Here is a 17,632-nt window from a genome sequence, read left to right on the forward strand (position 1 = left end):
GATTTAATGATGTTCCTTTTAAGTGTGAGACAGCAAATTTTTTTTGACCAGTTGGTAAAAGCTGATTCAGTATGATATCAGGTCTGACCATCAAATTTCACTACCAAATCTGCAGAAGTACTAAGCGGCATATGATTCAGACCAACATTCACAACATCAACAGGGTATTTTAAACAAGATTTAAAATCTGTTGTATTTGTATGCTTAACAATGCTATGTGAACAAGTAACAAGTGAGTATGCATTTAAAGGGGAATTCCAGCAGTTTTTCAGAACCCGTGCATAACTCAGTCAGTAACAAAGATATTCAGAACGGTTTGATGTGAATTTGTGCATTGTAGAGGAACTTACTGATTTCTTTACAGTAGCAACCAGGTGTCATAGCATATAGAATACTTATTTAGCCATTTATTTACTATGCAAAACAGGCGTTTTCTTAGCTTTGTGGCACATTGGGGGAAAAGTGTTCTTTGGGTGCTGTTTTGCTTTACAACACATCTATGTGTTCCAACATTAATAGATTTGAAAAAAAAAACCTATTTTAATATAATGTGTTAAGCTGCAAATTCATAACGATTTCCTATAATAACTTCTTGTGAGGAAGCTTTTAGAAGGACTAAACTCTTCAGATGTCTGGTTCCTGTAACTGCCACTGTGGCAAGTTTCTCTAGAACAAAGCATTTCACATCAAACCACTCCAAACTTTTTTTTTAACATAATGTTTTAATTTTGTAGAAATTTAGAAAAATCAGTGGCATTCCCCTTTACCATATCCAACATTTGTATTTTCTGACCCATCTGTTTGTAGGCAACATCTTTCACCTCACGATGGTTCTTAGTAAAATGTGAGAACGGTGTGTGACCAGAGAACTTGTAGTGAGGAGAATTACCACGCCAGTCGTGAGCTGGAGGTTAGGGATCTGGCCCTGTGACCGGAAGGTTGCCTGTTCGATCACCAGGGCTGACAGTCCATGACTGAGGTGTCCTTGAGCAAGACACCTAACCCCTCCCTGGGCGCCGTGGATAGGGCTGCCCACCGCTCCGGGCAAGTGTGCTTACTGCCTCCTAGTGTGTTTATTCATATGTGGTGTTTCACTTCACGGATGGGTTAAATGCGGAGGTGGAATTTCCCCGGTTGTGGGATCAAAAAATCACTTAATGTCTTCTGGGTTTCTCAAACACTAGTGGGCGCTCCTGAGCGAGCTCAAAATTAATGGGTTAAGATGGAGCGTTTGAGCAAAATCATAGTTTATAAATCCTTAAACCTTTTAAATGTAAAATAATACATAAATATTATAAGTATTTAATTATATTTCCTAAACAATGAATAGCATAAAACATTTAAACTTGAGTTATAGAGTTTAAAACCGTGCCTCGTGTACATCCATGACAATGAGTATCTCTGCTCGCCAGCCAATCAGCACTCAGTAATGCTAGTGTCCTGCTGCCCAAAACCCATTTGCTGTAGAAAAAAAGAAATATATAGGTGAGTTTTCTTTGCTTTTTTTGTGAAATACATCCTTCTACTTTAGAAACTATTTTAGAACCCATTGATTAAAAACTTTTTACTTTTTTTTTTTTTTTTTTTTTAAGCCATTGAACTCCATTTACTCCCATTCATTGAGGACTCACTCACGGGCAGTTTTGCAGTCCTGTTTTTGATGTAACAGGGGAAATGGGAAGTGGCCAGACTCCTCAAAAACAGTGTTTGTATAAACCAACTTATAACTCAAATGGCTTGGAGTTGGATTATTGCATGTTGTCCAGTACATGCAGTACAACCACTACCACTTTTACAAACAAACAATGCATGTTAATATAGCCACATATTTGTTAATAATAAATCAGCCTGTGGGACATAACACCACAAACAAAGAATCAGAATGTGCTACATTGCTGAATAATGAGATCTTGGCCTTCAGGTACAGATCAAATTCAGGTACAATCAGTCTTTAGAGTTCCAACCTTAAACACCAGGAGACATAATAACAATGTACAAAGACAAAAATATTATTTTAGACTTGCACTGCTTATAAAAAGTTTGGGAACACCTTGTCATCTTCCTAAATGTTTTAGGTATTGTTAAATAAGATTAAGATTCAGAGATCACACTTCATTTATTTAATTTCCTCAAGTTATTAATTTTTCAGCATGCAGAAAACATTTAACAGAAAAAGACAGATGTATTTCAGTATTTATTGTGCCCACACTTTCAGTATTTACTGTGCCCATGCTTTCAGTTTTTTAAAAGAAATCTGCAGGGATGTTATTCACTCCACTTCAAGTTCAGTCTTAGAAGTTGGTTGCAGATTCTGCTTCTCACTATGGAAATCATTATAATTCTAATGATATAATAAATAAATAATAATAACAAGTCCCCATATAACCCTATTCCATGTCTCAGATGTCCAGTTTTCATGTTCTAGTGCATCTTTTTTGATAACCTTTCTGAGTAATTCTCAGGCTTCTGCTTTTATGTAATGTTTTGTTAAATTTAACTGCTTGCAAAAGCTTGAACACCATGGTCAAATAATGTTTTATTGATTTTCTACAGTAAAATAACTTGACATATCCTCTACAGCACAAAGTGTCTGTTTGCTTACATTAACATCTAAAAAAAAACATAAAATATAAAATACCTTCAGCAAATAATCAGTAATTTTGCATTGAGATGTACAAAAGTGTGTTCTCTGTAGAGGATGTGTACTTATTTTCATTTAGAAAATCAACAAAATTTTATTTTTCCACATGAAACAATTTTTGCATATGTATGTATACATTTCCCGCTTTTTCCTCACACTGAAAAATGAATAACTTACATTTAATGGTCAGTTTGCCTGTAAATTCTATAAAAGAAAGCTTGGTCTGTTGTTTTTACACAGTACTGTACAGCACAGCTTTCTAATATATTAATTTATTGTAAACCGACAAAGAAAACACGCTTATTTGTATAAAGACAAAGCTAGCTGTCCCCAAACTTTTTTTTTTTGCAGGCAGTAAACATTCCCAAGTGGGGTTTGTGAATGTCCGTATGGCACTAAAGTAAAATGACAGGTGTCAGAGTCTTCTGGTGTGAAGTCCAGAGCTTCTTCATCTGTTTCTGGATCTTTCGTGGTCGAGTGGTCAAAGTGGTCAGATGGACTGGCTCAGAAGATGCTTGTTTGCTGGCATGCTTTAGCTGGCTCACATTTCTAATACTGATCTTGCGATATGTGGTTGCGCAGATGAGTGTGTACAAGGGCCTGAAGTTATCTGCATGCTACGCTTTACTCAGTCACAAGCCTCACTTCACAATCATCTAAAATTGTTTATAGCTAACAAAGCTAATTGTATTCAGTTCAATACATTATATAGGGTTTCCTCTTTTATGGTGCAGAACATAAACACTATGGACCAGTTTTGTAGACATGGATTAAGTCTAGTCTTGGACTAAGTGGCAAAGCCAATTAGTAGTCTGGGCACAGGCTTAATCTAGGATTGACAAACGGGCCCTATATGTCTAAAAGTTTCCAGACGCCCAACATTTCTTCCAAAATCAAGCATGCTAATAGGAAGTTGGCCCCTTGTTGCTTGCAGTACAAGCTTCTATTCTTCTAAGAAGGCTTTACACCAGACGGGAATGTTGCTTTAGCAATTCCATTGATTCTTTTCAGCCATAAGAGCATTAGTGAGGTCAGGCATGGGTACTAGGTTACATAGGGTAACCTCTGGATCACAAACAGCTTTCGGGTTCAGTCTAAAGGTGTTCAATGGAGTTTCAACACCTCAAAGAATGTAATTCCATGGCTTCCACCAACAGCTTAATAACAGGAAGATTTATACCACTATAGCTGACACTCAGTATTGAATTTGACAAATTGCAGTGCAATGTAACCCTTGGAAGTTATTTTTTTGCTGTACTATTCAAATTGGTATTTACATTTACATTTAATTTGATTTCAGCATCAACAGCTTTGAGTGTGTGCTTCTATTTTAATTTTATTTTTTTTGCTTGAGGGTGGGGCTGGGTAAGGCAAAAAAAAAAAAACTTTTACAAAAGTTTGATTGTAAAAAAGATTGTAAAACTTACTTTTCCACCAAAGATGACTGTGTGAACTACAGTAACTTTACATCAAACTGAAATCATAATAAAATATCTCCTCTTTTGCATACTAACAAATGAGGTATCCAACAAGTTTAAAATCTGTACTATCAACTGAATGAAGTCTGATTGAGAAATGGGAATTCCCCCATTTTTTTTTCAAAGAATTCCTCAACATTCAGTGGTTGAGATGTAAACAAACATCAAACCACTCTGATTTTTTTTATTGTTGTTCTTTACAGCTTTAAGCAGAAATTTGGAAAAACCAAGCTGCACTGTGCTTTAGGGTCACACAGACCATTTGATATTAATTAGGGCACGGCTTGACTTAATTAAAATGAACTTCACCATGTAGTAGGGCTGATTTTTAATTTACATTTTCAATATGATGTCCAGCCTAGAGCGAGTTAACAGCTGAACTTGAAGAAAAAGCCATGCACTTATAGTGTTGTACCAATATAAGCAGATAGCAAAAGAAAAATAAAGTCTGAAAGTTAAAGAAATCTGGATGAATGAAAAATGAAGGATCAAGTAGTCACACACAATACAAGACACATAAGTATAACTTTGCCTTCAACCACAAGCAAAGACATCAGGCCATCTGCTCATCCTGAAAATGAACTGGCATATTAAAATGTTAAACCGGTTAAAAGACACTGCAGCCTGAAGACCTATAACTGTAATATGCATACTTTGTTGTTGTTGTTATTATTATTATTGTTATTATTATTATTATATTAAAGTACTTCAAACTTATGGACAGGTAATACATTTTTTTGTTGGATAGTAAATCAGTTTGTCTTCACATTTACAGGCCAGATTTAAGCTGATTAATCAATTATTTTTCAATTAATTAAAAATTTACTACCTTTACTATCTACCCTACTGTGTAGTTAAACATAACTAGATCATGGGCGTTTTCTTGAAAATAACTTATTTAATTTTAATTAGTTAATTAATTTAAATTTATAAACAGAAACAACAGTAATCACAAATGTTAAACTGCATTTGCGACCCTAATGAGTAGCTTGAGAGAAGTTTTGGGGATGTATTTGTGAAGAAGATTTAAGTGACTAATGATGTCTAAAGTTTGTTAGCAACATTAGCCTTGTGACCTCAGTGGTAAATGAAGCACAATTTAGAAAATAAACAAGTCTTGTATGATCGATCTGTGCTAAGTAGAAAATTGTGAAAATGTGACTTTTAGCAAAACCATTCATTTAAAGGACCCAAATCCACCAATTACAAATGGTATCTGGACACTTTTGGACATATCGTGTATGTTTGGGTTCCTGGTCATCAGTTGTGGATTAAGATTATTAATGCAGCTCCCTCTAATGGCAGGGAAAATGCAGTACCACTTAGTACAGGATGCTAAACATACAGCTTTGAACAAACCGACACCTTGCCCAGCTACATGCTATGGCACTTGATTTGACATGCCATATCACAAGAATACATAACACATACAGGAGATGCACCTGACAAAAAAAAGAAAAGCTGACAAGACCAGAGGCATTGTGCGTACATCTCGCAAAAAGGCATGTCACCTCTATGGCATCCTGAATTTGTCTTATAGTAATACACACTGGATTAATAAATATGGCTAATAGTAATGTAGCCCTCTTCCTAATCTGTACTTCGCTACAGAAGTCTAGCTTGCTGGAGATGGTTCTATTCTAATTATTTCAGTAAATAGCTTTGTGATTTTTCTCAGATGCTGCTTTATTGCTGCCAGTCTGTAACACTTTAGATGGCCATTACACCTGCTTGTTGCAGACTCCAGGGTGAGTTTAGCAGCTCACCCTGGTGCCCTTAGCGCCTCACTGGCAGGTCGTCATGGTTATGGGGTGCCCATGAGGAGGTAGAAGGTTAGGGCCACGATGAGGAGGAGGCAGAAAGGGGAGGAGAAAGTCTGGTAGGCAGCAGCAGGCATGAAAATGTCCTCGTATTTGTAAATGCTGATCATGTGATCAGACACGGGTGGAGTGTCAATGTCGTGCCTTGTAATGGAACCTGGGAAAAGAAAATAGCATAAATAAAGCTGTATTTATGCTATACACCAAAGCAGTTAACCCGGAAAATGTACTGCAAAGAGCATTTGCTGGACATCCATCAGCTAATCTATGTTGAATGCTGCGCTGATCATTAGGGAAGCACCAATAACAGTTTTCCCCTCAAATACCATTATCTTATTCCTTACCGAGCACCAGTACTGATACTAACTCTATTCCACATTTCAAAAATTTTGTGTTCTGTGTCACAATTAACATGAATGAATAGGATTTTTCAGATGCTTAAGTAAACTTATTTTTGTTTATATGTTATATATGATCCATTAATTATTTATTATTTCATAATTTATTATTATATAATTGGAAATAAAACAATAAGTAAATGTGAAACATTTTTATGGTCCAAATAGTTAAAAACTAAACAATAAATAGATTAACCTGTGATGCATTTGCGTAAGCACGCAGTAACATGCTTACAGTAACAGGCTCTGCAAAACTGTGCTAAATGTTGTTTTACTCCTGGATTTTTGAAGTAATTTGTCTCACTGTCCCCATCCAGTATACTTGCATCTATATCTACTAGCCTCCGCCTCAGCAGAAGTTTCTTCAATATGAGTCATTCAGGCTAATGGTCCCAGCTGTTGCTTAATGGCAGGCCATGAAACCACATCATTGTCCAACAGAGGCACGCCAGAGATGGGCTAGTGAACATACTAGCCTGGCTAGTGGGCTGCTATGCTAAAGTATTAAGCAAAACTAAAGGCTATCATTTACCCCAAGAGAAAAGCCGTTTCTTCCATACTTCTCGCTAATGTCCGCTTTCTTGGTAACGACCTGGACAGACATTAACTTAGACTGTAACTGCACAGCGGGAGAAGAGTGAGCACTGAAGAGCTCCTCTTAGCAACTGGCTGAGGATTTGAAAATGAAGTTTACAATAGATGCTTACAAGGTATGCAAAGGCTGTAAAAAATTTCAAGGTGCTTCGTGGTTGCAATTTACATTGTCTGAATTTCACTAAGGGCAATTTCATTAAGGGCAATTGCTAAGCGCAAGTGTGACACAGTCAGTCATGTAACAGAAACTTAAAGAGACTGGCCAATAATCCAAAACATACCCCAAAATCCACCATGAACTACTTCAAGAAACTATTTGAAGATTGTGGTCTGGCCCTGAGAGTCCACTGTCTTGAACATTATCAAAAGATCTGTGGGTAGATCATGTTGTGCATACAAGACAGTCTAAGCATACTGCAGAGTTAGTGTTCTGTCACAAAAGTATTATATTTTCTAAACAGCTTGTTGCAGAGTTTTTCACTTCAAAAATCAATAAAATATGTCATTTGGCAAGGGTGCTGACACTTTTGCACATAACTGGATGTGTACAACACCCAGACATACCCTGTATGGCAGGTCCCCAGGCGAACAGGTAGTACCAGCTGAGATGCAGATCCACCAGCGTTTCCTCTCGGGGCACATGCAGAGGTCGTTTGAAGCGGCAGGTGACGCGGTTGTTCTCAAAGATTCCCTCCTCGTCCCGTGCAGGGTTACGCTTTATCTCTTTAGCCCACTGACCCACGTTGTAGAAATGATGGATCCTCACCCGCCCGTTATCATCATGGACACAGCCCATGACATCATCACCTCCCTTGAAGAAAAAAAAATAGAATGAGTATGTGCTCTCTTTTACTTTCCCATAGGGCTGCAAATGATGATTATTTCCATAATCAATTTATTTACTATTATTTATTTAACTGTCTAATCAAACTATTATACCTACTGTGGTTTTCTCTTACAACTCATCACAACACCACTATTATTCAATGTTCTGCCTGAGGCTCTGTTGTAAATAACCTAATATACAGTATCTCACAAAAGTGAATATACCCCTCACATTTCTGCAAATGTTTTATTGTGCCTAAATGTAGTACGTGGTATGCATGTGACCAGCATAAATTTCTCCCGTGTGCCAAAGACACTTGGATGTTATACAGTTGTATGAACAGTTCGAAGTATAAATACCCCAAATTACATTTTGTTGATTTTCTAAGTTATAGTAAACACACCCTCTACAGGGAAATATACAACGTGCCATAACTTTTTTTTAAATGTCCAGCTTTTTGTTTTTCCAATATGTTAACCTGTTTTTGTGATTCACAATGATCTACTGCCAGTAACTAGGGCTGGCCAAAAATGTTATCACAATAAAAAAATCACATCAGTTGATATCGATACATATCACGATAAATGTCAAATCATTATTTTCACATTATCACAATTTCAAAAAACACCATGAAGCATGGAGGAGGCAGCATCATGGTTTGGAATATTTGTCATATATTAAAAACTATTTCACTTTGAAAGAGTCTGTCAATAAATATGCTGTGATTCAATGCTGGACTATGATAATACATTTATGGAATTTGGCAGGCACTTTTATTCAGCGTGACCTACAATTTGATCTTACACGAGTAGAAAAAAATAGTGTTAGGAGTCTCACTCAAGGGCTCTTAATGTTATAGTGTAGGGTGCTTATCCAGGCAGGAATTTAATCCCAGTCTACAGCATAGAAGACAGATGTGTTACCGACTACACTATACCAACCACACAATAAAACATGAAATGTTGCAAGGGGTTAAATACTTTTGACAGGTGCTATAACTACAGTCATTGTCAACTTTGTCAGGTCCACTTACCATTACAACTCCTGCGTTTTGGCCTAAAGCATACTTTTTAAATATATTCATAGCGAAGAGGTACACACAGGGAAAAGCAAAACAGTCCCCAACAAAAAAGATGCTATTTTATCATTATTAACATTACATATAAAGCTCAGAAGACACGTGTAGTTACACTGGTTGTTTTGGACAATGAATAAACTGGCTTTATGGATCATGGCTTTATATCCACTTAAACCGGAGGCACTAGTGGATATATTATGAGCTAAATAAATAAAAAATGATTATTTATACGATACTTTCTACTGAAAGGTGGCTGTTCTAAACCCTAACCCTCATATTTCAACTTGTGAAAGTAATACTTAATTTTTTTATCGTTGTTTTCAAAAAGATGTTTTTGATTTCTTTTAGAAGATTTTCAAATAATAAACTTCAGTTAAATACTGCTATCCTATGCTTTCATGTTACATGAAGTCCATGCATTGGCAGAAAAACAGCCGAAGAAGAGAACATCTGAAAAACAAAGACTGAAAAAGATGTTCTAGGCAAAGTTGTTTAAGTGGTGGAGAGGCTTGACTGATGAGACTGAAGTTGGTTGAAAATTTGAACAAGCTGAGATGCCAGAATGTAACTGCAGCACCACTTCAGGTGGAATGGTAACATCTGAACGAGAAGTTGGTGAAAAATAAGCTAACTTCAGCTTCATCAAGAGTTGAAAGGCATGAAAAGGGATGAGGAGGTTGCTCTGGTCAGCATTGTTTTGTCATGTTTGCTAATGCTTGTGATGTTTTTGCTGAGCTACAACCTAGCTTGGTTAGTTTAGGTTAGTTATATTAGTTGCTGTTGCTGTTTGCCATGACGTTATGTCATTAGGTTTGTCTGTACAATGTTTGCAAAGGGTTTTGTGGAGATCTAAAAAAACAAGTTTGCAAGCCCAGATTTGTTTGCTTTCTCAATGCACATCCATGAGTTTGGGGGCAGAGCAAAATGGAATGTTTAATCATTTGTTTCAGTAAAATAAACATAAGTAAAGTAGAAGGTCATCCAAGGCAAAAGGATTTCGTCCAAGTCAGCTAAAATTCCAAAATGTATTTTGAATTCTGACTTTGAACCAATTAAACAGAATTATACATATTTATGCTGCAGACCCCTGGAGTCAGTAAGTTTCTCTACAATGCGCCATATCACATTAAACCATTCTGAATGACTTTGTTTACATCACCATGATTGAATTATGTGGACTAACTGAAAACATCTGTGGACTTTGCCTTTTATTTTTATTGTAATAATACTGTTTGTTACGCCTGCTACAAGTTTGCATAATGAGGAGAACTGCATTACCCTTTGCTCTTGTTCGTGGACTCAAACTCCACTTCCCAGAATACTCAGCACAGTCACATGACTCCTGATTTCTCCTCACCCTCCTATCCAAGATCTCAATCACCAGAATACTAACAACTCACAGCTGTATTTAGAATCACCTGATTAAACTAGTTAGTATTTAAGCCCGGGCTTTAACATTAGTTATTTGTGAAGTATTGCCAATTTCACCTGCCTTACTGAGCATTATTTTTCCAGTTCTGGTATTCTTTTTGTTCTTTTTGCCTGATCTGTTTGATTCTGATATTTGGACCCCTGTTTGTAATGTTGTTTGGTTTACTGGATTTTTGGCTGATGACCTTTCATTTATTTCACGGACTCTGCCTTGCCTTGCCCTCATCTGTTTTGCTTGCCTGTATTGTTCTGCTGCTTACCCTGGACATGATCCCTGCTTGTCTACTGACTACTCTCTGTGATTATCCCAGTAAAGCTTTTGTTTTCCTTCTTATCTGCCTTCTGACTGCATGTCACACTGTTGACCACTCATGCTTGCATCAGTAAACCAAAAGTAACTCATATTAATTCTTTCCTCTCATACATTTTAATACACTCTTCTTATTTATTTACCATTTTCTTGTCAGAAGAAAAGCCCACAGCAACCCAGCCATCTGTGTCTGCACTCATCTCAAACTCCACATCTGTGCCAATGCGCCTGTAACTCAGGAAGTAGTCACATGTTTCGGCATCACAGCCAGGCTTTCCATACCTACACACAAACACATATAAACAGACAGGCAGACAGAGAAAAATAGATGAATAGATGAAGCCTAACATGGGAGCTTCAATTGTACAAATTCATTAATAGTTTAAGTAAAGTGTTTCATTCAATACTTTTAGCATAGATGATCTGGCATTACACTCACTTGATTAAACAGGAATAAGCTCACCCATGGTGCACCACATTGGTAAACAGTGTGTTACTGCAGAACTGTAGCACTCAAACCTAATATTATTTTTTATTATTACAACATTATGCCATAAAGTGCAATTTGGTGGGAAAAATTTATACAATTTCCCCCTTATCTCAAGTGTTCAACAGCCAAAAATATGTTTGCTTTTATAGTTTTGCTTTGGCACTCTAGGAGGCTAATGTAGCTAATAACAAGTGGAAGCTTATGACCACCAATTAGCATTGAGTACACTACATGCATGACACACAAACCTCAGTCAGAGATACTTGCTTATAAGCTTCTTGACTCTATATGACATACTTCAATAAAAACTGAAAGTTCAGATGCCAAATATATCTTGGCTGATCAACATTTAGGGGAAATTTCATAAATCAGGTTTTTTTTTGTTGAACTCTTGCTTTAAGCTCACCTGATACAACCTTTGGTTATTCCACAGTCACTGACTTTGATGCGAGCAAACGGGTCAACAGGAGGTGCAGTTGGAAAGGGATAACCTAGGTGACGCACATCAAACAACACACGTCATGTTAAAAGTGAATAAATTACTATAAGAAACCAGGAACAAACAAAGAACAGATTCTTATTCATTTTAAAAGTGGAATACATAGCAATATGTTGTTGACACAGTGCAAAAGTAGCCTTTTCACACCTTTATCATCCTTTGTTTCTTAATTATTTAATCTGTTAATGTATTCTGAAAATCAATGTTCAACACCTGCCACACTCTGACTGTCCAAAAGACAAAATTCAACAAACCTAGCTGACCACCTGTGTGTACAGAAGACTTCAAGCTGTCATCAAAAAGACAGGATATGAAACAAAATATTGACCTAAATAAAACATTATACACTAACCTACAGAGAGAAAACACACTGAAGTATGTCCCACTAATCTTTGAGTACATTGTCTTGTTTTACTTAGAAACCCAATGTGGGGAAAGTATGTGAAATAGAATAATACAAACAGAAAGCAGTGATATTTAAATTCATTTTTCCTTACCTGTATTGAACTGAAAACAGTATAAAATCACAATATTTTGTTTTACCTTATGAACTTTATAGTTTTTTTGGTAAATGGTTTATGTTCATTTTAAATTTGATGCCTGCAACATGTTCCAAAAAGTAAAGACAGGAGCACTGTGTTGCATCACCTTTCCTTTTAGCAATACCTGAAGACAGCAATTTATACTGGTCTATTACACATATTCTTTAGCTGCACAACCATATGGGGCCTTCGTGTTGTATTGTAAAGCCATTGTAAAGCCTTCGCTTTACAATGCACCACATTTTCAATGGGAAACAGGCAGACCAATCTAGCACCCACACTCTCTGATTACGCAGCCATTACTGCTGAAATAAGCATGGACATCCCTAAAAGACCCTAGCTATTGAACTTTACGCTGGTAACAATCCTGATGGTGCTTCCTTTCTTTGGCCCAGAGAACACAACGTCCAATATTTCCATAAACAATCTGAAAGGTTAATTCATCAGGCTAACACATGTTTCCACTGTGCCTGAGACCATTTCAGGAGAGCTTTAACCCAGAGAATTCAGCAGTGTTTCTGGATTCTCGATATGGTGTTCACTATGCAGACTGCAGACAAACCTTGCATTTGTGGATGCAGCAACAGATGTTTATTGACACTGGTAATCTTAAGTGTGGTCATCATAGAAGCATGCCTATTTCTAATGCAGTACTGTCTGAGATACCGAATGTCATTGACATTCAGTTGTGGTTTTTGGCCTTTTACTTACTGCACAGAGATTTCTCTGTCCTGAATCTTTTGATGATTATTCAGTGATTAAGCACTATGAAGAGTAAAATAAAATCTTTGCAATCCCTGGCTGATAAATGTTATTTCTGAACTTAATTTGTATTATTATAATTAAAATTTGTTGCTCATGCATTTTCACAAAGTGATGACCCTCAACCCGCCCTTGTTCATACTGGTTTATGACATTCTTGGATTCTCCTTTTATATCCAAGCATGACTGCATCACCTGTTTCAGATGCTTGTTTTTTAATATTCCTTTTTTTGCATGTTGCAGGCATCAATTTTATAAGTAATGTTTATTTACAACAAACACTAAAGTTGATAGGACACAATTTGACACATCTTGTCTTTGCATTGTTTTCATTCAAATACAGGTCAGGGTAAATCACTGCTTTCTGTTTTTATTTGTATTTTGCCTAATGTCCCAACTTTTCTGGAACTGGGTTTGTAAAAGCAGATAAAGTACAAAAGCTTAATCTGTACCAAAGGAACTGAGGAAAATTAAACAGTCAAAGTATTACAGTTTTTCAGGGCCAGGAGGTGAAACATTCTTGATGGGCCAAATGTATCACTCAAGATAAACTTCATTTAACATGCATTTCACTTGCAAGCTTCAAGGCAAAAACTTAATACAAGCCCAATTTCAATAATGTTGGAACACAAATACAAATAAAAACAGTAAGCAGTGATTTGAAAACTGTCATTTACAGACATATAGCTGAAACAGGACAAAGAGGAGATATTTTACTATTTTACTTCTTCAACCCTATCAATATTTTACCTTATTAATGACAATATGTAATTTAGACACTTTACCATCCATAGTCCATAGCTTTATTAAAAGATAGAGAAATCTCTATGCATAAAGCGCAACTCCAAAAACCAATTCTAAATTCAATCGTTCAGAAGGCATTGCATTAAAAATCAACATGCTCCTGTAATAAATATGACCATATGGGTCAAAACTATAATATGCAAAGCAGAAGCTGTATATCAACAACATCCAGACTACTGACTTCTGAGGGCTGAAGCTCATCTGACATCGACTGACACAAAGTGGAAATGCGTTCTGTGGTTCACCTTCAAATTCACCTTTAAATGTTGTTGTGTTCTCCTGGCTAAAGCGGAAAAATACTATCCCAATTGTTACCAACGCAAAGTTCAAAAGCCAGTGCCTGTTGTGGGGGTGTGTTAATGCCAATAGGATGTGTAATCTCTGTAAAGGTACATCTATAAAGGTACAATAAATGCTGAGTAGATATGCATTTTGTAACAACATAGAGCATCACACAAAATCTTTTTCAGGAACATCCCTGCTTGTTTCAGCAAGATAATGCCAAGTCACCTTCTGCACGCAACAGTGTGGCTTCTTAGTTAGAGTGCAGGTGCTAAACTGGCTTGACTGTAATCAAATCTGTCTTTGACTGAAAACACATGGCTCATTATAAAACGGCTTATATCAGGCAAAAATGGGAAAAAAAAAACACTTTTAGTACAACAACTTATGTCCACAGTTCCCAAAGGATGAGTGAACATTGAGGAAAAAAGGCAAGGTGACACGCCTGTAAACATCCTCCTGGCTCTACTTTTCTGGAACATATTGCAGCCATCAGATCTAGAATAAGCGTACTGTTCACAATTGAATATAGGTCAAAAAAGATTTGCAAACTATTTTTTGCTAACTATAAAGACTGTCGGTCTTTACTTATATTTTTCTACTGTCCCAACCTTTTTGGGATTTGGTTTGAAAAACAAATAGGGACTGTAAATTGTAGTGCCTTATTAACCTCTTAAGCCTTTATTTTTCATTAATTACCAGTACTGAAATGCAAACTTCAGCAGGTCCTGTCCACTGAAGGGGCTAAGGAAGATGTCCAGCAACTGGTAAAATATGTGGAGCAAATACTTCAGACAGCTACAAAGCATTAGCATTAGCAACTGAGACTTTTTTCAAATTATGTACAAACATTTGTCTAATACAGTTTATTTTCCCTAGGGGGACTATATGAAACTGTGACTGCCATATATTAGTATGATACAGAATTTAAAACGCTCAATTCAAATATTTACTTACAAACTACACTGTATGCCTTAGGTGTAAAGCCAGGAGTAGCACTAAACATTTGCTATGTTTGTTAGTGTTAACTTGTGATAGAGTAGAAAACGCTTAAGAAAAGAATCAGGAATAGTGTTTTAATTTTTTTAGGAACATGTGTGTTTATTTGATAAATGCTAATGGAGACAGAATAGCCGTCTTAAATGTATTCACTAATGTGTCCCATTTCAATACTTAGAAAATACTGTATTACCATTTATCCTAATTACACTTAGAATACACATTGATAGGGCACTCTTGGGAAGACTTTGCTGTTGTCATTTTTATTTCTTCACAGAGTTGTTCTGTTAATATGTGTCATGAAACAAATCATTTATTTAACCCTTTAAATCACAATGTCCACAGAGTTAATGAATAATTAGCCTTAGTATGTAAACAGCAAGTGATTTCAAGGGGTTAAATGAGTAAAATTCTCAAAATCATTTTGGCTCTCATTGCATTCTTCAATCCACTGCTGCTCTCACAATCCCTCTATCATCTCATGCAAACAATTTGCCATATCCCAACAACAAATTCTTGCTTAAATAACTGGTTTATCATAAAGATACACTATATTGCAAAAAGTATTCACTCACCCATCCAAATCATTGAATTCAGGTGTTCCAATCACTTTCATGTCTACAGGTGTATAAAACCAAGCACCTAGGCCTCCAGACTGCTTCTACAAACATTTGTGAAAGAATAGGTCACGCTCAGGAGCTCAGTGAATTCCAGCATGGTACCGTGATAGGATGCCACATGTGAAACAAGACCAGTCATGAAATTTCCTCACTACTAAATATTCCACAGTCAACTGTCAGTGGTATTATAACAAAGTGGAAGTGAGTGGGAACGACAGCAACTCAGCCACAAAGTGGTAGGCCATGTAAAATGACAGAGCGGGGTCAGCAAATGCTGAGACGCATAGTGTACAGAGGTCGCCAACTTTCTGCAGAGTCAATCACTACAGACCTCCAAACTTCATGTGACCTTCAGATCAGCTCAAGAACAGCACAGAGAGCTTCATGGAATGAGTTTCCAGTGAAGGAACTCTTAATGCTTCAGCAAACCAAGAGATTTTAGTCAAATTCATACTCCCAACTTTGTGGGAACAGTTTGGGGATGGCCCCTTCCTGTTCCAACATGACTGTGCACCAGTGCACAAACCAAGGTCCATAAAGACATGGGGCTTCACAAATCCGCTTCTGGAAGAATGGTCAAAAATTCCCATAAACACACTCCTAACCCTTGTGGAAAGCCTTCTCAGAAGAGTTGAAGCTGTTATAGCTGCAAAGGGTGGGAGGACATTATATTAAACCCTATGGATTAAGAATGGGATCTCACTCAATTTCATATGCGTGTGAAGGCAGACGAGCGAATACTTTTGGCAATATAGTGTATACTGCTCTATTTCAGTGTTAATAAAGAAGACGTGTTGCGTTCTTTATGTGCTGACATTTACAAACACCAACAAACATTGTAGGTGCCTCTTTTAAAGATGGTATATGATTTTTATTTAGTAAGTATTCAAACAGTACTTATAAGATTAAAAGGTAACTGTATTCTCAATATCCGAGGGAGAAGCGGCTTAGAAAATGTGTGTGTGTGTGTATTCTGAATACTGTCTTTACAAAATGTTACTTGGATGGAATACAGATACTGAACTTCTGTATTCTGAATATGTATCTCCAATACTTGTATTCCATTACACCCCAACCGTGTCCGCCAAAAGTCCACTGCAGAACAGAGAATGGCCTGTTCCACTGAGAGAGGGGAGGGGGCGGGGTTAGCCGCGGGGTGCTGACCAAGGTGCTGAATGATCCATTTAGTGGATCTGTGCGTCCACAAAATACATAGATTAATTTTATGAATATTAATTAGGTTAAGCCTAACATAAGCACTCTAGCGTCATTCCGCCTCTTAAGATGATACTAATGTAAAAAGCAGCTTCAGCAGGAGCTTCAACAGTATCTAGCAGCTCGAAGGTTTTCGTTTTCGTTCCTAGCATTATGCTAAGTAGGCGGTGCCAAAACCTCTTACCTTCATCTGAAAGATATCTGGACTCGAGGAATTCCGAGGCGAAAGTGCTGTATGAGTCTTTATGGTGGTCTTTGTGTCCCGGCTCTCCGTGCTCTCCATGGCCGCCTCTCAGAGCGTTATCGTCGGTAGGACTGGCTACGGCTGCAAGCCAAACAGTGGGCTCCAACAGCAGAGCGAGCTGCAGGAGAAACATCACCACAGGCGTCGGAACAGATCTATCTCACCAATGAAGCGAAAGGAACGCGCGTTTTGCGTCGCATTGGGTCCAAAGATGTAACATTAGACCACACCGCGCATAATAAGCCAATTAAACCAAGTCTATGAAAAGCAATCGGATTAATAACGAGATTATTAGACCTACAGTTTCGACGAGATTGCGCCAATGAGGAGGATTTGAGGCGGGGGCTCCGTGACGAACAAGGCTAAACCAATCGAGGGATCAGGGAGGATTAGTAACATAGCTGTTGTTGTTTAGGCAAAGCAAAATAATCTCCGTGAGAAATTTCAGGACATATATCTTGGAACAAAAATTAAAAGTCGGCTAATTATCAGATATTATTGCTGTTTATTGAAACTTTGTTAATCCTTAATTTTTAATCGTGTTCACCCCCCTTTCGTTGAACCTTTTTCTCCCGATCCCTCATATCAATACAGAGACT

The 17,632-nt window shown here is 37.2% G+C and overlaps 1 protein-coding gene across 1 annotated transcript; it reads right to left on the reverse strand.

Annotated features, from left to right (window-relative positions):
- Positions 1-1,737: 1,737 nt before the first annotated feature.
- Positions 1,738-17,365, reverse strand: LOC108431081 (DOMON domain-containing protein FRRS1L). The gene is made up of 5 exons (XM_017704011.2): positions 16,974-17,365; positions 11,473-11,557; positions 10,720-10,858; positions 7,496-7,742; positions 1,738-6,096 (listed from the first exon to the last, which is right to left on the reverse strand). The coding sequence occupies exons 1-5, from the start codon at positions 17,164-17,166 to the stop codon at positions 5,924-5,926; spliced, it is 837 nt and encodes a 278-aa protein (XP_017559500.1). The 5' UTR covers positions 17,167-17,365; the 3' UTR covers positions 1,738-5,923.
- Positions 17,366-17,632: the final 267 nt, after the last annotated feature.

The sequence above is a fragment of the Pygocentrus nattereri genome, chromosome 24 (genome assembly GCF_015220715.1).
Source record: "Pygocentrus nattereri isolate fPygNat1 chromosome 24, fPygNat1.pri, whole genome shotgun sequence".
NCBI lineage: Eukaryota > Metazoa > Chordata > Actinopteri > Characiformes > Serrasalmidae > Pygocentrus > Pygocentrus nattereri.

What these genes read in the sequence shown, in the direction of transcription:
- LOC108431081 (XM_017704011.2), bottom strand. Translation starts at nt 17,166, where the DNA reads ATGTTTCTCCTGCAGCTCGCTCTGCTGTTGGAGCCCACTGTTTGGCTT. An exon ending in CAGATATCTTTCAGATGAAG is followed by an intron (nt 11,558 to 16,973) that starts GTAAGAGGTTTT and finishes TGCGTCACCTAG; the next exon opens with GTTATCCCTTTCCAACTGCA. An exon ending in ATAACCAAAGGTTGTATCAG is followed by an intron (nt 10,859 to 11,472) that starts GTGAGCTTAAAG and finishes GTTTGTGTGTAG; the next exon opens with GTATGGAAAGCCTGGCTGTG.